Raw genomic sequence first — 22,729 nt, 5'->3', positions numbered from 1 at the left:
TACCTGGAAAACTGAACATATATAAAGTGTTTAGAGGAAGTAAGAAAACCAAGTCGGAGAAGAAAGCTGAAAAAAGGCTTAAGTTAGGGTAGGTGGGGGCCATATTACCATGAAAGCCAGTCTTTATCCTATCAGGTTGTTGAGAAAGGTTCTTGTGCAGTGATGTGATGAAAGTGGCACCTGGCAGTTCCATGTGTCCCCAAGGCAGCCTGCACACAACATGGCCCTCACCATGCCACACTAGTGGTTACTACAGGTTCCCCCGTCAGACCATGACCTCTTATTAGTAGGCACGTGTACCTTCTGCATGAGGCACAGCACCCAAACTGGAGACGGTGCTAGATAGAGTTTGAGCAACAAAACATGCTATTATCTGACTAAATAGAATTTAAGGAAAAAAAAAATCACAGTAATTGAGAAAAATGTTTCATCTGAGTTAAAAATACCAAGAAGATAAAATCATAAACATACATGCATTTATCCACATTACGTAGACTAGATTAATAGTTCTATGTATTAGTGACAAAATTATGGGGAAAATAGATTTTTAAATCCCAGGATAATTGTGTACTTAGCATATTCCTTTTCAGTTAAGCCTCCCCGCCCCGCCAAAAAAGGAATGAATGAATGAATGAATGAATGAATGAGTGCTTCAGTAAACCAGGAAAAGGAAGGTCAATGAGGAGACCACCATTATCATTTAAATATGAGGGGGTAAAAGAACTTAATCAAAGTGGCAGCAGAGAGCCATGGAAAGAAAAGGGATAATACATATCTTGCCAGAAGTTGACAACTCATTGACTATAGGGAAAAGGAGTTGATTTTAAGATGATACTGGGATTTCAGGCTTTGGGGACGGGAAGAGACCACTACCAGTAAGTAGGATTAAAAAAAAATTTTTAAGGCAGAAATGGTTTGAAAGGCAGGACAATGGCAGGGGTTTCAGATATGGAATCAGAGTCGGAAGAGTTTGGGAGTTGTAAGGGCCCTAAAAGATCATCTAATCTAACACTTCATTACACATGTGAGGGGACAGGTGCTCTAAGAGTTTAGGGGACTTGTCTGAGGTTCCCTAAATTAAGCAATAAAAGAACCCAGGTTGAACTGATGTACAATGAAGGTAGGATAAGCTAGCCATCAAGGGTCAGGACTGAAGCTCTGATCTGGAATCATCCAGGAGGGGGTGGCAGAAGCCAGGAGAATGGGTGGGTTTTCAGGAGGACAAAGTATAGAGGGAAGAAGGCAGACAGCCAAGTACTTGGCAAACAATAATAATAGCTAATACTTACTGGGGCTAGTGTGCATCGGGTAGTGTTCTAAGGGTTTCTGCACAGCATAATCTTCTAAAGAACTTCACGAGGTAGGTGCCTCTAGCATCTCTATTTTATAGACGAGGAAATTAGGCAGAGAGAGAAGAGACGGACTCAGATCACCCAAATGGTGAGTGGCAGGGCAGATGCAACCTTGTGCAAAGTCACACCACGCGTCCTCTCAGGCTGGGGAGCAGGATAGTGAACCAGTGACACAGCCAAAGATCATTCAGAGAGTATGGAGGAAGACACTGGTATTACAGAAGATATAGGAAGACAGAGAAAATGTAGGTAAAAACTCTGAGCTCCACCCCCGTGGTAGGAGACTCATCTGCCCTGCTCACCACCGTGTCCCAGTGTCCCCCCAAGCTGCCTGGAATTTACCATTCCTATGAACTGACGAAGTGCATCAAAGGAATTGCTTCTCCGAGTTGGCAGGGCCGATGGAACTCTGCCTAGCTAGAAGCACTTCTGTTCCGGGGCGCCTGGGTGGCGCAGTCGGTTAAGTGTCCGACTTCAGCCAGGTCACGATCTCGCGGTCCGGGAGTTCGAGCCCCGCATCGGGCTCTGGGCTGATGGCTCAGAGCCTGGAGCCTGTTTCCGATTCTGTGTCTCCCTCTCTCTCTGCCCCTCCCCCGTTCATGCTCTGTCTCTCTCTGTCCCAAAAATAAATAAACGTTAAAAAAATTTAAAAAAAAAAAAAAAAAAAAAAAAAGAAGCACTTCTGTTCCAAGAATGCCAAGTCTGTGACCTTTTCTGGTATTTTACTTCTCCATCTAACACAAACATTTGGTAAATCTGTGAGGCTTCGCCTAGATAGAGATCCCTCCCCTGCCAGAAAGGTGTTCCTTTTGCTCCTGCTCTTCTGAAAAGGTGCATTTGTACAGGTGGCTTCACTGAACATCCAGGTGGACTGCCATCTCCTTTAATTGATCTCAAGATAGCCTGAAAGGGGTCAGCATCATGCTAGTTCTTTAAAGCAGTGATTTGCAGCTTCTTGTACCTTTCAGTGATTGATAGAATCTTCTGAGGACATTCTAGCTCCTCTGTTCACAGAATCTGATGACATAATCTTCCATTATTAAAAGCAATGCAAAGGTTTTTTTTCATGGTCTTGTATCAGATTGAATTAGCATTGCTACTAAAAACAAAATCTTAATCAACAGAAGCATCTTTAAGAACTCAGTGTAGGGTCGGCCAAAAGAATGGATTTTTTGGCATTTACACAACATAATTTTAAAATATTTTCTGTGTTACAATCAGAGATTGAAGAGGAATTAGAACAGGATTTTAAATTTAGGTAGAAAGGTAGTGATAATTTTACCAAACTTTTAATGGATTAGGAAACAGACCCAGCGAGGCAGAGTAACTTGCTCAGTCTTCTAGTCAGCTAATGACAAAGGTGAGTCGAGGGCTCAGTTTTACAGTTCCAACTTAATTTATTCTCAGTTGTCTCTAAAATTACACCAGTTTTTTTTAAAAAAAAATGTTTATTTATTTATTTTTGCAAGAGAAAAAGAGTGTGAGTGGGGGAGGGACAGAGAGAGGGAGAGAGAGAATCTCACGCAGGTTCCTTGCTGATAGCACAGAGCCCGATGTGGGGCTCAATCTCATGAACCAGGAGATCATGACCTGAGCCAAAAATCAAGAGTTGGGTCCTTAACAAACTGAGCCACCCAGCCACCCCTAAACAATTTTAATTAAGTAGAGATTGAGTATTGTGGATTGCTACAATTATTCTTGTAACTTATTTTAAAGTAGATTAATATTTGTAAGTTTCATTTTATTTTAGTATGATAAACTTGAACACCTACAAACAGTGAAATAAAATTCGAAAATTCCAATGTTTAAGTTTTGTGATCTGTGATAATTTGTACAACTGCAAGACAGTTTGTTGTATCACTGAGAAAGGTTTTTTACTTTTTGTTGCAAGTTCCAGACATCTTCGATCATTTCCTTCACATGAACTTTAGGTTCCTCTAAACACATTCTTCATTTCCATCAGGAAATTTTGTTTGGGGGTGAGGAGAATATCATTCTTTTCTCTAATGTTTTCTTTTTAGAAAAAAAATTTTAATGTTTATTTATTTTTGAGAGACAGACACACAGAGTGTGAGCAGGGGAGGGGAAGAGAGAGGGGGAGACACAGAATCTGAAGCAGGCTCTAGGCTCTGAGCTCTCAGCACAGAGCCCAATGCGGGGCTCAAACTCCTGAACCATGAGATCATGGCCTGAGCTAAAGTTGGACACTTAACTGACTGAGCCACCCAAGCGCCCCTCTATTATTTTCTAAAAAAACAATCCTTTGGTAGCCAAATTATGGAAAGAGCCTAAATGTCCATCAACTGATGAATGGATAAAGAAGTTGTGGTTTACATATACAATGGAATACTACTTGGCAATGAGAACAAATGAAATATGGCCTTTTGTAGCAACATGGATGGAACTGGAGAGTGTTATGCTAAGTGAAATTAGTCATACAGAAGACAGATACCATATGTTTTCACTCTTATGTGGATCCTGAGAAACTTAACAGAAGACCATAGGGGAGGGGAAGGGGAAAAAAAGTTACAGAGAGGGAAGGAGGCAAACCATAAGAGACTCTTAAAAACTGAGAATAAACTGAGGGTTGATGGGGGGTGGGAGGGAGGGGAAAGTGGGTGATGGGCACTGAGGAGGGCTCCCGTTGGGATGAGCACTGGGTGTTGTATGGAAACCAATTTGACAATAAATTTCATATTAAAAAAATAAATAATCCTTTGGGTAATCCAGAGCTTTTTCAGCATAAACAGTGGAATTACCATGAGCAATTTGTGCAATTTATAGTCATAATAAACTTATCAAAATTAAATAAAATTAAAATAAAATTATCTGTCAAGGGCCCTTTCATGACAAATGTACTTTGATCATGGAGAGATATGTCATCCCATCAGGTTATTACAGTCTCTTTGGTAAGGTCAAGAGAACCAATTTCACCTCTTGGTTTAGGTGTGATACAGGCCAATGAGATCCCATTCCTGTTGATGTTTCCTTGGGCTTGGGCAGAACTACACAGTATGCCTTTGTCCTGAGTTAGGAATTTTTCAATCTACTGAATTGTCATTGGCTAGTGAAAACTTTGTTAAACACCCCTTATAATTTCTACCTAAAATATTATGGTAAATCTATTTATCTATCACAGATGGTGCCTCAATGCATTTTTCCAACTTTTAATGTATTCTTGATTTCCTTTTTCTGTGGCAGCAGGATTGAGAAACCATGTGTGAGGTTCTGTTTGCAGCAATTTATTCTGTTGACCAGTTACCCCCTTTTAGAATTCTCCCTTTTTCAGACAGAGAATTCCTCTCTGCCTCCTGCCTGAAAACTGCTTCTCCATCTCCTTGGTTCCTTTGCCTCCAACAATGAAACAAAGGTACCCCCTGCAGAACCCACACCTGGTGCTTCCTCCTGGGTGGCCACGCCTACTCCTTGGGGTCCTCAGTTACTCTAACCAATCCCAAACTTCCATCTCAGCCCCAGACTCTTTTTTTTTAATTAATTAATTCATTTATTTTGAGAGAGAGAGAGATCGAGCACAAGCAGGGGAGGGGCAGAGAGAGAGGGAGGCACAGAATCTGAAGCAGGCTCCAGGCTCTGAGCTGTCAGCACAGAGCCTGATGCGGGACTCAAACTCATGAACTGTGAGATCATGACCTGAGCCGAAGTCGGACGCTTAATCGACTGAGCCACCCAGGTGCCCCCCAGCCCCAAACTTTTTACTTGTATGTTCAGCTTTCGAAAGAAAAGCCGAAGTAGTCATTATGGAAAAACAGGACTCTGTTGTTCTGCCACACAGTTATTTTGTGGCTTAGTAAGTTTTGTTTTAATTTAACTATAATGTTTTCAGTATTTAGGACTTTAAAAGTTTCTTCACACAGCTGTGATTGAGACCACTACAGAATCCTGGGCTCCATCCTCGGCCAGCACTCTCCCTCCCTGATAACCATTCTGCACACTCTTGTTTATCTTCCTCTCCTGCTCTTCCCTGAGTTTCGCATCCTCTAGGTCATGCATTGCTTATCCTGTTCAGACAAAACCTTGTTCTCTCAGCTTTTTTTTTTTTTATCTCCAGATTCCTGCTATGCCTCTTGAGTGAGCAGAGGATTTTTTTTTTAACGTTTATTTATTTTTGAGAGACAGAGACAGACAGAGCATGAGCAGGGGAGGGGCAGAGAGAGAGGGAGACACAGAGTCCGAAGCAGGCTCCAGACTCCAAGCTGTCAGCACAGAGCCCGACACAGGGCTCGAACCCACGAATTGTGAGATCATGACCTGAGCCGAAGTTGGACGTTTGATTGACTTGAGGCACCCAGGTGTTCCAAGTGAGCAGAGGATTTTACTGCTAAGACCTCCCCTTTCGTTCATCCTGCTTATTTGTCAGATACTCTTCATGCTGAAGGATTCACACAAACCAATTCCACAAAAAGACACTGAATTATTTCCTTTGATTTGTCCTTCAAATATATTAAAATGAAAATAACTATTCTTAATTCAATCTGTTTGCCTTTTTTATAACACCCTGGATTTCCTTTTCTGAAGCCAGTCCTAATTCCATGGTTTCCTTTGGTCTGGTGGATGTTCTAGGAGATATCTGATGATATTTGTGTGTGTTTTAGACAGTGTTTCAGCAGCAACAGACTGGCTTGGATAACTGTCTTTCAACTGTTGTTCTAATTCTTCCATGACCACTTATCATACCAAGATGGAAGACCTTGTTGGTGTTGCTGTCTTGGCTTCATGGAGAGAAATATTCCAACTTCCCTATCCTTGTGGATGTTTCCATTGAGAGCCACACATTTTATTTACAAATACTCTGGAGCTCTGGCGTTAAATGTTTATGACTGGCTGTCAGTTTGCTGTCTGTAAGAGGGTTTTGTATTTCAAGAAAGGGAGACTGGCAGCTACGGAACATAAAAAGGGAGACGCCAGTGGTAAGGGAGTGGTAGAAAATAACAGTGCAACAATTGCTATTTGAGGGAAGAAGGCCTTTGGGAGAGGTAGAAAAGAACAAGATGAAAAGTGCAGTGGGGCTGTTAGCCTCCAGAGGGAAAATGACACCCATCAATGAAAGAATAGAAGAAAAAAAGCCAGCTATATGAAATAAAGAGGTCAGGAGAGGAGATGTGGAAAGGAATACCAAATAGCCCAGCTGAAATGAGGTAGTGATGGCCATGTGAGAGAGCAAATCTACATGATTCTGGAATTTGTCCAGCTACTTTTTTGGACCAAGGGTTGAAAGAGGGGGAATGGAGGCAATTTTCCCTGGAGAAGCAAATCTAGGTCAGTAACGAAGTCATAGGATCATACACCTCTTTTGCTTCTCTCCCTCCTTTCTATAAAGTTCATTGGGTCGTGATTGGCGCCGAGAGGTCCTTTTAGCTTCCTGCTTCTCCACCTTCTCCAGCCACAAGCCTATAAGCATCTCCTGGGCACAGTGTGTCTTCTGTTCTTTAGCATTCCTGCATTCCTACAGGTGCTGGTGGAAGTCTGTGATTCCACCCCAAGTGCCATTGTCTTCTTACGTCAGTAATTAACTGGAAATAAGTCAGATGTTTTCACAGGCCCATGGGCGCATTCGACACCCAATGTAGCATCTTCAGTAATGAACTAAGTGCCCGACTTCCTTCCAGAGAACAGCTTAAGCACTGGAGGGAACAGAACCTAATGTAATGTTAACTAATGGTGGTGAGAAAACACTGAATATCACCTCCAAATTCTTTGTGCAAATCACACTCAGTTTAGGCTCCTGGTTTGAGAAGAATGAGCAACTGAGCTGACTCAAGGGGGACTCACACCTGTGGTTTTAAAGACTCAGAATGTTTCATGACTCAGGCTGTCACTCAGCTTCCTTTCCTGTAGCACAAAGGAGCTGTTAGGCACCCGGGCAACAATTAAAGGTGTGGTCAAGGGTCTTTCCTTAGGCTGCTATGGACAGTTGAATTTTCTCCCCCAAAAAGATGCATTCAAGTTCTAATGGTCAGGACCTGAGAAGTTTGGAACTAGGGTATTTGCAGACATAGTCAAGTTAAGATGAGGTCATGCGGGAGTAAGGTGGCCCTAATCCAATTTGACTGTGTCCTTATAAGAGACACATACATAGAGGAGAATGTGAAGAGCAAAACACAGAAAATGTGAAGAGCAGAGACTGGAGTCATGCATCTATAAGCCAAGCAACTCCAAGACCCGCTGGCAACACTAGAAGGTAAGAGAAAGGCCTGGAACAGACTCCCTCCCAGAGACTTCAGAAAGGGCATGACACTGTCAACACCTTGATTTTGGGCTCTTAGCCTGACGATAAGAAAATAACTTTCTACTGTTGTAAGTCATCCCATTTGTGACAATTTGTTACAGCAGCTACAGGAAACTAACACAGCCACTCTTGAACTACAGTCACGGATGCCTGCCACCAGCAGCAACCGTGCCCCCGCCGCTGTCTGGCCTGTCGCACCCAGATCACAGGCATGGACTCCAAACCATCCATTCCCCATCATGGGTGGGAGTATAGGGCGGGTGACACCCCTTACGCTTGCTTGCTCCTGCACACTGCCACGCGAGCCTGGAATGTGGTGGCTCTGCTTCAGTCTTCCTGCCACATAACCTCCTGCTCCACTCTTTCCAGCTTGTGCTCCTAGGAGACTGGATCTAGCCTTCATCCCTTGTGGCCATTCACCAGTCCTGCTGAGATCAGGTTGACGACATGCAATCGGGTGACATTGGCCTCCAGTTTCCAATGAGAGCTCAACCTGCTGAGCAGAACCTCTTAGCAACGCAGTGTCTGCGGGAGCTGACGTCGGCCACTGTTTCTTATCAGTCGCTGGACCTCTCGGTTAGTCCCCACGCAGCCCCACTCTCAGGTCAAGCTCTCTAGAGTATACCTACCTATTTTGCCTGTCTACCCCCAACCAAGGCCCACTGTGGAGGCCCCAACCCCGCTTCGAGCTTGCCTGTCTGAGACAGGGTGGCAGGCCTGGGGCCTTTGGACCTTGTCATGCATGCACTGTCCTCAACAAACCTGTCCGGTTACCCTAGAATGAAGATTTGGAGCCCAAACCTAAATACAAATGGCTAGTGCTCACCACAAGGTGACACAGTAGAAGCAATGATAACTTAATTATGCATACATACGGAACACACTGAGAACAACGCTGGAGTGAATGGGTAAGGCTGTGTGACCTCACAGGCGACTGGCCATCCACCTCCCCAGGCTCCCCAGGTCCGAGGGGACCGCTACTCCACACGCCACAGCCCATTCGGTGGGGAGCTCCACCCTGAGGTGAACACAGTGCAGTCCTTGGAGCTGTGAGACACGGGAAGTAATGGTGATCGGAGCGTGCGGATGACATCTTCCTATAACAGGCCCTAACAGGCGAATCCACCTGAGCTCACCTGCACTGCCCGTGGTCCCTGTCACACTCCGGGGTGGCCGCCCCAATGGCGCCCCTCCTGGAACAGTTGCAGCTTTCGCAGCCAGCCAGGGGGTGGAAGCTGAAGGAATACGGGTCACACACCTCACACTGGGGCCCGACCGTGTGGGGAAGGCAGAGGCACTTCCCCGTCGTCTCCTCACAAAGGCGTCGGCCACAGTTGCATGCTGGCCAGGGAATAAAGAGACATGGTGTAAGGGTTAGACACTGCCTGGCCACCAGCAGGACTTCACCAACTACCGGGATTTCCAGAAGCTTCTAAGGGTCTGGGAGAAATGTCTCACTTTTTCTTTACTATGGCCATTATTGAGCATGGTAGATCTGAAAGGTATCTTTCTTGGAGTCAAGACCAACCATACCACCTGCTCATGGCAGACACAGTGTGAGGCACAGCTGGACCCACTGGCACCAAGACAGGTACTCAAAGGAACCCACCTAGCTGCAGTTACAAGCCATTCTAATGAGACACCTCTCATTCGTCAGAGGGTCCTGTTCCTCACAGGCTCCCTGAAGTGCCTCCACATCACCCTAGTGCACTGAGCTCAAGGTCAGGGCATGATACAGCAGCAGGACCCCCACTAGGCATCGGCTGATCTCCAGGAGAGGACTCTGTGTGCACCACACCAGGACCTCTCACTGCACATGGCCTATGCTGACCCAGCATCTCAGGCCACAAGATGGTTCTTAGATAAAATTCCCTGGGCTTTCCATTCAGACAGTACTATGCTCCTGTGACCCTAGCCCTCCTCCTATTTCTTTCTTTTTTTTTGTTTAAGTTTTATTTAGTTATTTTTAGAGAGAGAGAGAGAGCACACACATGCATGCATGAGTTAGGGAGGGGCAGAGAGAAAAGGAAAGAGAGAATCCCAAGCAGGCTCCATGCTGTCAACACAGAGCCCAATGTGGGGCTTGAACTTGTGAACCGTGTGATCATGACCTGAGCCAAAACCAAGAGTCAGATGCTTAATCAACGGAGCTAACCAGGTGCCCCGCCTCCTCCTATTTCAGTTGAGCTCTGGTTAGGCTGCAAAAATTGAAGGGGCTTCTGATAGGAAGAGGGATTGAGCCTCCCAATATTTCCATGCCTAAGGCTCTTTACACTCACCTGCTTTGCCAAGTGCATGGGTCCCATAACATGGGAAAAACAAATGTTTCTCTTCTAGAACCTACCTACTCAGAATGTGGTCCATGGACCATCGGCATGGTCATCATCTGAGTCCTTAAAAGACATGCAGACTCTCAGCCCCCAACCCAGGCCTCCTGAATAAGAATCTGCATTTTCACAAGATCTCCAGGTGACAGGTGAGTCTCCAGGACAGTGAAATTCAAGAAGGCCTGCCCTAGGGGCACTTGGGTGGCTCAGTCAGTTAAGTGTCTCACTCTTGATACTGGCTCAGGTCATGATCTCACAGCTGTGAGACTGAGCCCTGTGTTGGGCTCCATGCTAGGCGTGGAGCCTGCTGGGGATCCTCTCTCTTCCTCTCCCTCTATCCCTCCCTCGTTCTCTTTCTCTCTCTCAAAAACAAAGGCCTGCCCGCCCTAGCTGACCATCACCCACCTGGGGCCAGAGACAACCTTGGATGACCCAAACATGCACTTACGCTTGCAGCGTGGGAATCCATAGTAGCCCACTCGACAGCGGGTACACCGTCGCCCAATGACATTGGGTTGGCACTGGCACTGCCCGCCCTCTGGGCTGCAGTGACGGCCAATGGCCCCAGTAGGGTGGCACTCACAGGGCAGTGCACCCTTGTGGTAAAGGGCCACCAGGGATCTGGCAGAGGTCTTACAGAATCCAGAGGCCGTCTGGGGGCTGTGAAGACAAAATAACTCACGGTATTATTGCGGGAGGCATGCCCAGTAAGAGTCCCAACCTCTCCTTCCCTCTTGCTCCACCAAAGGGTGTTTTAGGGACGGGACTCTGGCTTTGGAGTTTGGGAAGAAATGAGAGACTATCCCACCCCTGGATTCACAGCCAGTGACAGCCACCCTTCCTTGTGCCCATCCACTCCAGAGCACATTACAGGACTGGCTGGTGGGAACTTTTGATAGCTGAAATAAAAGGGTGAAAATTCACCTACAGGATGGATTCCATGGTATGTGAATTATATCTCAATAAAGTGGTTACTAAAAAAATTATACCTATATGTGTCTATACCAATAACAATAACAATGAAGAGGAAGACAAGGCAAAGTACCTATATTTATTGAATGCTGTGTGTTAGAAGTTTTGCCTACGTCTCAACCTCACAACCACCCAAGTTAGGCCTAAGCCTCATTTCATAGATAAGGCAACTGAGGCTTCTAGAAGTTAAGCAACATGCCCAAGGCCACAGAGCTACAGAGTGACCAAGGAGGCATTCAAACCCATAGCTATTTGACTTCAGGGCCTGTACTCTTAATACAGGAGACGTTTGCCTACCAGGGCAACCTGGAGCTCCTGGGTCCCTCAGGAAGCCTCCCAGGGGTCAGGGAGTGTCTGCAGAAGTGAAGAGTGGGAACCGATACTCAGGAATATCCTAGGCTCTTAGCATTCAGGGATACAGGGTGAGGGGACAGGGAAGTCAACCTCTCTGTGACACTCCCCATTCAATCAGATGGCAAACGAGAGGGAGAATCTGGGCTGACGTGCTCTCCCAGTAGAAAGTACCCCTTCTGGTTGTCTTTTAGGAATCTGAGTTGGACAACAGGAAGCAGCAAAGAGGCCAAGAAACTCCTAAGCAGCCCATGAATCCCAGCTTGGAGGGTGAACCTCTGGTAAGATCGATGTTGAGGACGGTAACCTTGCCCAGATGTGCAGGACAAGGTCTGGTGTGGGATGGTGTATGCAGAGGAAAAGCACCTCCCGCCCCAGACCCAGGACTCACTGCCACCTCCTTGCGCACCAGGAAGAAGAAGACAGACCCAAAGGCCAGCCCCACCCTGGGCCTTGCTCCCAGTGGGAATGTGGGAGAGCCTTCTGAATCTCCACAAAGTTATACTTACTCAATATAAAAACTGTTTCCTCCACAATTGGTGATAAACTCAAATGATTTGTCCACTGATTTTTTGTGAAGTATTTGGTAGTCGTAATTCTCCGCAGGCACCACCAGAACACGGACCTAAAGGAAACCTGTCAGCGTGTCTTTGGATTTCCAACGGCAGGGCACACCTACAGCTATTCATTACATTTTCTCTTCACTAAGATCCATGTTCTTTACTGTTAAGCCCAAGACCAACTGAAACAGGATTTACGAAAAAAAAGAATCACAAGAACTACTTTAAGCCAGTGTTAAAGGCTCAACTCACGTCCCTATGTAAGGAACAGCATGGGCCAGGGCCGGTCCCTCAGAGCACCTGCTCAGAGAAGCGGCAGCCTTAGAGCTATATGGGGATAGGAGATCTAAGGGGTGAGCAGGAGCCTGTTAGGACTGCCAGGCCCCCATGTGATCTATGCCTGGGATGGCTCTGGATCTCCAAAGGTTGCAATTTATATTTTTAAAGGTGAACAAACCAAAATGGCAGGATCAATGGGGGAAACTCAGACCGGGGCTTGCCCTGAAGTTTACATCATGTCAGACACTTTAGCATGAATAACTGCAGCCCTAGGCTTTAAAAGTACTGCTCGGCTCTCTTACTCTTACTACAGATCAGACTATTCCAGTAATAAATGCTATAGGAAATTTCAAATGTCTTTGTGAACTATTTACCACCTTACAGCTTACAGAGAGCTCACTGCCCTCATGTTAGTCAATCAATAAACATTTGCCAAGCACCATGTGCCAGGTGGTGTTCTAGGCACAGGGGATATAAAATGCATAAAGCCAGGTCCCTGTCCCTAGGAAGATGGCATCCTCAGAGAGAGAAGGAAGCATGAGGAAGAAACTAGAGGGTCACACAGCAGGGCCTGGACAATGTTACCTGGCTCTCTGGAAGCCTTTACAGGCATTGAGTGACCATGATCCCATCAACCAAGGTAAGGAACAGGGTAGGGGATACCTGGGGTTGTGCAAGTAACAGGCTTAAGTCTGAGGGACTCCTAAGGTCTCTGGCTATGCAGATATGCAGTAGATGGTCCCAAACTGGGCCTGGAGCTCAGAAAATATCAGAGATGAATTCAGAGATGTGGTGTCATTCCCCCAGAAGAGAGAATGGAATCAATGGGTACAGATGATAGTTTCCACAGAGAAAGGACAGAACAAGAGGGCTTCGCATCGAACCCAAGGGAATGCCACCATATGGGGACAAAGGGAAAAAGAAGTCACTGAAGGAACACTAGAGCAATTGAGAACAAAATGAGAGAAACAGCTATGGAAGCCCAAAAAAGAAAGCTTCAAGAACAAAGGAGTATTACATGCTTCAGAAAGAGACCAGTCAGGTGAGGAGTGAGGAGGGGCTGATGTAGAGTGAGATTCTTGTTCACCAGAGTTTCTTGCGGGGACTTTTCCTGTTCACTTACGTATTGTTCTAATTTCCTTTGACATTAATTGTCACTTTTTTTTTTTTTTTTTTTTTGGTAAAAGGTAGCCGTAAAATTTAAACATTTTTCTAGAAATATGACTTCAATTCCCTGGTGGAGATGTCATCATGAGCCAAACAGGCACACTGAATGGCTGACCAAGGCAAACTGAGGGACAAGAAGAACATACCAACACTAAGGACTTTCCTTCTGGAACCTCCACAGTCACAGCTATCTCTGGCTCTGAGATGTCAAACTCAACCTGATCTTCAGCAATCACTTGGTCCCTGCAGCCAAGTGTGTGGGGGCAAAAAGAGGCACGGAAGACACCTGGGGGCAGAGCAAGAGAGGAGTTCCTGTCACAGTAAGGCATGGACGAGCCGGGCAATCAGCCATGGCGCCTGCTCCCTGAAGCTCACCTGCCCACTGCCGCCCTCCGTCCACAAACACCTGTGTGGGAAATGTTGGGTGCGCTGACTGATAAAAATGGATGACAATGACATATCTGCCCAGGTGTGGTACAAGTCCTCTCAGGGTCATTTGGTTCTAAGTGGAAACAAAGAAAAAAAACTCTTCAAGTTGCAGAACTATGAATATTTCGAGGTTAAAAACCAAAACAACCTAGGTATTTACCCAAGTGAGGTGAAAACCTAGGATCACACAAAACGTTCACTCGAATGTTTACAGCAGCACTATTTGTAATCAGAAAGACTGGAAATAAACCAAATGACCCACAACTCAGAATGGATAAACCAGTGGTGGTACAACCATAAATGATACTGGATGGAGTGTAATTTGGTACAATGACTTTTGAAAATTGTCTGGCAGCTTTTACCAAAGTCAAGCATATCACTGAACAGCTTCACTCTTAGGTACATATATGCACAATGTTTGCCAAGAGGCTGTGCACAAATGTTTCCTGCATTCAAGAACTACTTGTAATAACCCTGTAACAAAGAGTCAGACTCCATTTTGGATGTCTGACCCCTGACAGGTGTCAAGCCCCATCACTCATTTTTAATATTTTGTCCCACACCTGCACAAGCTCGTAAGAAAGCCCGGGTGCACATCCCTTGGCACGGGCAAGAAGTTCAAGGCACACTAATTCTAGCCCATGGGAAAGGAGCCCTCACCTTGGATTCTTCCACCTTCCCGACACCCCAGCCCAACCACAGTGAACACCAGAGTCATGCCTCAACTTTTGCTCAAGCTTGAGTGTGAGCCCTGCTCTCCCCAGAAAACCTCACTATGTGAGTAATGAGTCTTTTCAAACCCTCAAAAAAAAAAAAAAAAAACAGAAACCAAAACAAAAAACACACAAGAAAAACAGCAATAATAAAAGATTATCTTCATCTTTCAGATGAGAATCATGACTTGAAGAAGGCAGGTAATTTGATAAACGTCATACTCTAATTGAAGAGCAAAGCCAGGCCTAGAAATCCTTTGTCATGATTTCAATTCATTTCCCCCTATGATTCTAGGTGGCCTTTCCCATACGGGATCTTATTAAATTTTATCTCCAAATCCTGTTATTTTTCTAACTTGATGCAATGTGAAATGACATGAGCCATCTTTAGGATTAAAAGGATATAATACCAGGACAAATGGTAAGTCCTACAGTTTCATAATTTACAGTGAAAAAATATAGTCCCTTACTATATTTCATCTTCATGCTATAGGTTATTAATCAATAAATGTTGATTGAGAATTTCCTGCCCGAAAGGCATTTTGCTGGTATAGTTGGGGATGCAAACTATTTAAAAAAAAAAATCTGTTAGCCAGAGTAGCGTTTGAAAGTGCTTGCATTCCAACTTGGGAAGACAAGTGATAAACTCAACAATATTAAATACCAGTAGCCCATGAAAATATGAAGTGTCACAAAATGGGCCATGAAAAATTGCCATATGACTGCATAGACAGAGATACAGAAAGAGAAAAGGACATCAGGATGGGGTGGTCATAGACAGGATTAGACAGATGTCTCATGTGAGGGATTCCCCAAAATTGAGAGTAGAGGTCCTCAAACTCTACAGACATGCAAATTCCTTGGAGAATTTATTAAAACACATACTCCTGGGCCCCACCTCCAGAGTTTCTAATTCAGTAGTCCTGGGGTGAGCTTCCAAACCTGAATTTCTACCAAGTACCCAAGTGATGCAGATGCTTCTGGTAAAGGCCACACTTTGAGAACCATGATTTCGAAACAACACACTCGAGAGGTGTCCCACCTGTGGCGCCTTCAAGGTGACTCCAGTAACATCAGCAGAAGGTGAAGGATCTTGGGGCAGGAGAAGGGAAGACTCACCACTTGGGACATCCAAAATTAATGCTGTTGGAGGAGTTTTGAGAACCAAGGAGACACAAGAAGCACTGAAAAAAAAAAAATTAAAAAAACAACCAAAAATGGAACTGTCCATTGGTGAGGAGGTAGACTGTGAGCATAAGACTGTGTGACATCAAAAGGATCCAGTCTTGGAAGAACCACAGGACTGTGGATATCTTTGGACAGAGACACTCGGTGTAGTCAGTTAGCCAAGTGTATTCCAGGAGCCTGCTTGATACAGTAAGCTAAAACAGAAATAAAATCTTAATTTTGAAAAATAGTAACCAGATAGAAAGAAACTTAACAAAACTTTCCTTTCTAGAACTAAAATTCATGTTAAATGGAGTGATGCAATGAAACATTATTATTCACCTCTAAACATACATGTTGACATAAAATTATATAAAAACAAACAGGACAAATGCACATCATTTCTTTCAGGCATAGCTAGATTTCCCTGTCTTGGTGGTTGCTGTAGCCCTAACGATATGCTAAGATTTCATGACTGTGTCTGTAAGTTATTTCTGAATCTACAACAAAACAACCCTCCCCAAACCCCGATAATCACTGGTTAGCTAATTCTCACAACATAGTGAGGTGGGTCATTATTTTCATGATTTAAAATTTTTTTTTTAAATTTATTCATTTATTTTTGAGAGAGACAGAGACAGTGTGAGTGAGGGAGAATCAGAGGGAGAGAGGGAGAGAGAGAATCCCAAGTAGGCTCTGCATCATCAGCATAGAGCCCAATGCGGGGCTCAAACTCACGAAATCGAGACATCGTGATCTGAGCCGAAACCAAGAGTCAGATGCCCGACTGACTGAGCCACCCGGGTGCCCCCATGATTTTTTTTTTTTAATGAAGAGCTTCAGACACAGACATTAAAGGGTGAGAACAAAGTGAGCCTTTGGGAGGGCACAGAACACAAGTCAGTAAGTACCGTTGAGGGAAAAGCTTAACCATTTCCCTCAGTTGCTACTGTGTCAGCTTTCTAAGACTATGAAATTCTGGGAAGACTACCAGGGGAAATGAGTTAGCTCATTTTTTCTTTTAAGCGATCACCAGCCTTTAGCACCTTGGCCTGTGATCACTTCTGAAGGGAAGCATAAAGTCACAGCTTTTCAAGTCCTACAGTACCACTCAGAGCACCAACAAGGGAGAAAGGAAGGGAACTCATTACCTTTGATTAACATATTGCCCGTAACTGGCAATGCACTTGACTTGAGGTCTCAAATATTCAACTGAGAATTCTTCAATGGGTATGATACAAATTTGATGCTGTTGAGCAAATACAGTGCAAAAAGGTACGTCATGGTTATTAGCAAAGCCAATGGTATGGTCAAACATACTCTTAAAAAAGCTGTTAAGTACAGAAATCATCATTGTTAAAGTAGTAAACATTGCAGAATGGCACTCCCTATGACATTGTTATGTACAACAAACCCTCTTTCCTAGTATACAGGATCACTGCCTAAATGCTCTTGGAACAGTCACATGAATAAATGAAATCATGAAAGTTCAAGAACAACTCTTTGTCAGTGACTTTTGGTGCCTGTTTCTCTCTCCTGCCCTGGGTTGATGCTGGCTCTTCAGATGCCTTGGCAGGGAGAGGGGGAATGTGGGAGGCAACAAGGGAGGCTGCCATTCAAGCCTGTTGTCTCCAGCTCCTGCTACAAATAATCTTTCTTGGGGTGCCTGGGTGGTTCAGTTGGTTAAGCATCCAACCCTTGATTTCAGCTCAGGTCATGATGTCACGGTTTGTGAGTTCGAGCTGTGCATCAGACTCTGTGCTGACAGCACGGAGTCCGCTTGGGTCCTCTCTCTCTCTCCCTCTCACTCTGCTCCTCCCCTCTTCTGCTCTCTGTCAAAAATAAATTAACATTAAAATAAACATTAAAAAAAAAACAAAAAACAGGGGCGCCTGGGTGTCTCAGTCAAACGTCCGACTTTGGCTCAGGTCATGATCTCACGGTTCATGAGTTCGAGTCCCATGTCGGGCTCTGTGCCGACAGCTCAGAGCCTACAGCCTGCTTCAGGATCTTTATCTCCCTCCCTCTCTCTTTGCTCCTCCCCTGCTTGTACTCTGTCTCTCCCTCTGTCTCAAAAATAAATAAAAATGTAAAAACAAACTTGATGTTTAAAAAAATGAAAAATAAAAAACAAAAACAAGAAAACCCCACAAACAATCTTTCTTAATAGAGGAGGACTCAAATCTCAGGCACATTTGGGCTTCACTGAAGGAACTATCTCCAGAGTTAGTTTTTTACTTATCAATACATTTTATTTTAATCAAAACTGTATTACCAGCTTGATCACAAACCTATTCAATAAAAATTTTTATTGAACACCTACTACATGCCAGGCACTGAGACTAGGGGATCCTACAAGACCAAGGTGGATAATACCCCTGCCCTCACATAGCTTAAATTGTAGTTAGACATCTGAATGATATTTGACTCTGAATGACATTTGACTATGTCAAAAAGGACAAACTTATGCTTACTAGATAAAGATTCAGTCCCATTATAATTTCCAAAGATGAGGAGGTTAAGATTAGCTTGGATTGTTATGTTTATAAAAAGAGTCACAATTTTAAAAAGAAAGTCTTAAGTCATTACATAATTCATGTAATAACTTTTAACAACTCAATGCAAGATAATTTTTCAGAGAAGGCTCTAAGTTTTTAATACTGTCAAGCACAAATATTTAAAACATATCAGAACAGGCTGGCCTGGCATTTCCCAGAATGTGATACATGCTTAATATTAGCAATGACAGGAAGTTGCTTCATACTTAGTTACTCTTCTGTTCCCTGAGACATTTATTATAAATCTAGCCACCCCTCCCTAGCCCAGATCCCACTGCCTGTGTTTATCATAATTCTCAATATTTAAGTCGTGCTATTAAAAGGAAGGCATGAAGGGTATTTAATCTGCCAAACTTGGAATTTTAACTCTTAACGATATATATCTAACTAACTGAATACTACACTTTTTAAGATAGAGTAACAATAGTCTGGAAAAGAAATACCAGGTGATTGCAATCTTGAAAATTCTTAAGGAATTTGCCAAGAAGCTAATAGACATAATAAAATGGAAAAATGGGAAAGAAAATAAGCAGTAACTAGTGCATTTCTATATACCAGCATGATAATAAACTGGGACCTATTAAGAACAAAAGATACTTCGTTCATAATAGTAACAATGGATAAACATTAATAAAATAGAGTTTTGTGAGATAAGTTCAAATGTGATGACCAAACTTTACTGAGTTCTATAAAAAGGCTCAAATAAAGGAAGAGGCAAGACAGAGTTCTAGGTGGGAAGGAAAAACATCATTAAGTTGGCAATTCTTCACAGGTTCATTTTAGAGATGTAATACAAAGACCGCCAACATTTTTAATAAGTTTTAAAATATAGATATAACAACAAAATGCTTCTAAAACTCAAAGGGCAAAACAGAAGCATACCAGAAGGAATCGGGCCCCACGCACTTTGAGCTGAATGTCTGCATCTGCTAACAGTTCATAGACAGCAATGCGACTCCTGCCATCAGTCACAACACTCCGGCAGAGGATGCTGCAAGAGGAAAAAGTTTTCTTAGCCTGACTTCTCTGGTCTCCCTGACTTTGTGCCTCCCTGTGGAATAGCTGACTGCTCTTCAGCTTCTCCTGTTTATAACCAGGTTGCTGATGGCAAATTTTCCTACACAACGAGTTTAAGAGGGATGTATGCAGTCCACCAGCAATATAAGAGAAAGAACCTTCCGGCTGTGGTCTGAGCTGCACATCTCAGGGCAGCTTTTCCAAACCAGCTTTATGTAATACTCGGTCTAGTCATCGGGAGAAAAAGTCCCAGGGTCAATAACGTCTGATCTCCTAGACACAACTTATGAGAAATTTATCAGTATTGTTGGTACCATTGGTGACTGAAGATGCCTACTGGCCTCCCAGCGATGATTCCACACCATGTCAGCACTAGGGCTGGCCTTTCTCCAGCCATGAGAAACCAGAGCTTGCCTTTGCAAGCTCAGTCTGCCCTCCGCATCTTTCCTTCCTCATTGTACCAGCTACGCTCCTTACCTCCACGCCATCAGGTGAAATACGGAGTTCAGGAACATTTCAAAGGTCATGGTTTGGAACCAAAGAACACACTCTAAGGGCACAACCCCTAAAGGAAGTATTTTCGGAGAAATGTTTCTGACTTCATATTCTGTAGCGACTTTTCTGTCTGTAAATACAATTTGGAAACTAGAGACAAACTATTATCTATCTCTGAGAAGAAATGACTGAGAGATGTTTGAAAAGATTGGTTCAACGACTTTCTGGTAAAGATTAAAATGAGATAGTATATACAGAGCCATGGTTAGAAACTCAATGAATAGTTGTGTTGTTTTCTCTTTTGTGCATGTGTACATGTATGAAATTAAAGTGCATTCCTTTTGGATTCAATCATAATCCTAGGAGTTAAATATATTAAGTGATTCATTTAGACTTAGTTTTATCCATATCCTTTATAGACAAACGGTAATAACGGGATTGATTTCATCATGAGTGATCACCTCTCTTACAGAAGGCAGATCATATTTATCACAACACTGTTCTGAAAAGTGGTATTTTAATTAGCACCGTGACTTTTCTGTTGGGATATTTTTTAAAATAACACCATTAGAACTCACTCGAGAATGTTGGGAAAGGTTCAACCCTCAGCAGGAAAAGCTGCCGTGTCGAAAGGGCCTGTCATGTGAAATAGGCTTTTATGGGTCAAATATTTTCCAATTGCACCATATTTTTGGACTCCAGTACTAATAGCCTGTTCATTTTCACTTAGTCACATGACAGCCAAAGTAGAGAAGAAGGAAATATTTTAGAGGAGTTGAAATAATACCACGAGACTTTCCTGGAAATGGTTAAATACATTAGAAGGAAGTCCTAGTCTAATACAATACTGTCTTGGGATTCTAATGTCCCTGGTGAAGAACCTGGGGTTATGTCATGTCCAGAGCCAAAATGATCTGCGGAATACCGCACAGTTGTCCTCCCCAAATGCCATCCAGACAGAGGTCATGAAACCAAGCTCGTGGCTTATGGAACCCTGGAAGGGTGACCATTCTTTCCTGAGCTTTGAAAACACTTCTCTTCTTGGCACAGATGTTCTCAGCCTCTTCTGAGACGGTTCAGAGAGCCACCAGGGACATCAGCAGTGTTTCCTACTGGGCTCTCAGCCATCACCACCTTGTATCCTGTGGAGCAGGGATCAAGCAATATGATCTGGAAAGCTGAGTCAGAGAGCTGAACCAGAGGGTGGACTTGGAGGAACAGGGTACAGAGGAGCCCTGCCCCAGCCCTGTGGCCAACAGTCTCCAGCACTCAGGTGGTGAGGTGACCCACCCACCTAGGAGTGTACATTCCAGTGGTTGCTGATGTCATCCACAGATTAAGGTTTTCAGATAATGATAGAACATTCTGGAGAACTTTTTTGCCCCATCTGGTACTCCTACTAAAAATCCAAATGCAATTATGTCCTTTGTTTTTTTGTGGGGTTTTTTTTGTTTGTTTTTATTTTTTTTTGTTTTTGTGTTATCATCACCCCAGAGAAAAGGGCTGATGAGATTTTTTAAATGATTTTTAAAAGAAGCCCTAACAGCTGCTTTTTTAGGGTTGCTGAGAGCATGATGTTAATTCAATAACCATTTCATCAAGTCTCATAAAAGTTTCCATTCTGAGCTCCTAAAAGTAACTCTTTTCATAAGTTCTTTTATTTGCAAAACAGGGAAAATGTCCAACTACTTCAGGTCATTTGAAGTTTGACAAAAAGCCACAGGCAAGTAGTGGTAATAAAATGTCCAAGGCCTTGGCCAAGAACTGGGTGGGTTCATTGCAGTTTGCCACCTGCTGTCTGAAGAGACTGACTTCCGAGCCATTATTATACAATTAATTTCATGTTGGAAACACTCCTTGAGCTGATTCTTTAATTAAAGCATATTCTGAACATTTGCATATATCTTGAAATATTATACAAAAAAACTTTTAATAAATCTTTGCCAAGGTTCTTGGAAGACAGTAACTTAAACAGGGTGAATTTTAAAATCTTTGGCTGGGGCACCTGGGTGGCTTAGTCAGTTAAGCATCGGACTTTGGCTCAGGTCACAATCTCACAGTTTGTGAGTTCTAGCCCCGCATCTGGCTCTGTGCTGGCAGTGGGGAGCCCACTTTGGACCCTCTGTCCCCACCCCACTCTCTCTGCCCCTCCCCAGCTTGCAAACTCTTTCTCTCAAAAATGAATAAGCATTAAAAAAAATAAAATCTTTGGTTAATTATTTTTCACCTGATGATCCTCAAACATCAATTATTCCCACTTTCTGAAGGGCATGTTGGGAAGGCGGTTGTGACAGAGACAGAGTCTTTTCTCCTATTCCACGCACCCAGGTGCTCTACACAGCATGTGAAGTGAGAACACTGACTTCACTGCACCACACAGGGGTGACGGAGAATAAAATAAAAAGGTCGTGCTGCTTCCTGGGAATCTGAGCGAAAGGAGTGAGTAGAATACACAGTTTTTCAAGAAAATGCAACATTTTCAAGAGGATGCCCACAGAGAAGTCTCCCAGTACTCACACTGGGGGTGACGCCAGACAGCACGGTCACCTGCTTGTTTTCAAGATCAGCCTCAAAAAGGAAACAACATCCCAATCCAGATAAAAACCAAAGTTCCCAAAGCTGACCTCCTGATCGTTCAGGAACAAAGGGATCCCCCAGGGCAGGACTGATTACCTGTACATGCAGCTGTAGATGTTCACCTGGCCTCTCGGGACTGACCCAGGGCTCTGCATGTGCACAGCAACCACAGACAGCTGGTCTGCTCCCGTGGAATACTCCACCACCACCACGTAGTGGCCGACCTGGGGAACTCGCAGCCGCAGCTGTATCTCCACCTGTCAGAGAGCCCGAGCAGGTGGATGTGAAATGTACCGGATGAGTTTACATGGGCAATAGTGAAGGCAAGGCTGAGCAGACATCTGGGAACAGTGTACATCATCACAGTAAGAAACGCGGTCCTATGGGTAGGAATGCCAGATAAAATACAGGATGGGGGCGCCGGGGTGGCTCACTCGGTTAAGCTTCCAACTTGGGCTCGTGGTTGGTGAGTTCGAGCCCTGCATCAGACTCTCTGCTGTCAGCACAGAGCCCACTTC

The 22,729-nt window shown here is 44.0% G+C and overlaps 1 protein-coding gene across 2 annotated transcripts in view; it reads right to left on the bottom strand.

Moving 5' to 3' along the window:
• Positions 1 to 22,729, bottom strand: part of LAMA3 (laminin subunit alpha 3) — a 274,238-nt gene that overhangs the window by 104,119 nt on the left and 147,390 nt on the right. For both annotated transcript variants that reach the window (XM_047826704.1, XM_047826703.1), the window contains exons 24-32: positions 22,308 to 22,468; positions 19,005 to 19,113; positions 16,716 to 16,813; positions 15,440 to 15,581; positions 13,631 to 13,757; positions 13,402 to 13,541; positions 11,759 to 11,874; positions 10,375 to 10,586; positions 8,736 to 8,940 (exon numbers count right to left, since the gene is read on the bottom strand). In XM_047826704.1, coding sequence (XP_047682660.1) covers positions 8,736 to 8,940; positions 10,375 to 10,586; positions 11,759 to 11,874; positions 13,402 to 13,541; positions 13,631 to 13,757; positions 15,440 to 15,581; positions 16,716 to 16,813; positions 19,005 to 19,113; positions 22,308 to 22,468 — 1,310 coding nt within the window. The remainder of the gene's footprint in view (positions 1 to 8,735; positions 8,941 to 10,374; positions 10,587 to 11,758; positions 11,875 to 13,401; positions 13,542 to 13,630; positions 13,758 to 15,439; positions 15,582 to 16,715; positions 16,814 to 19,004; positions 19,114 to 22,307; positions 22,469 to 22,729) is intronic.

Source organism: Prionailurus viverrinus, chromosome D3 (assembly GCF_022837055.1).
Source record: "Prionailurus viverrinus isolate Anna chromosome D3, UM_Priviv_1.0, whole genome shotgun sequence".
Taxonomy (NCBI): domain Eukaryota; kingdom Metazoa; phylum Chordata; class Mammalia; order Carnivora; family Felidae; genus Prionailurus; species Prionailurus viverrinus.
This window is presented reverse-complemented; position numbering and strand designations above follow the sequence as displayed.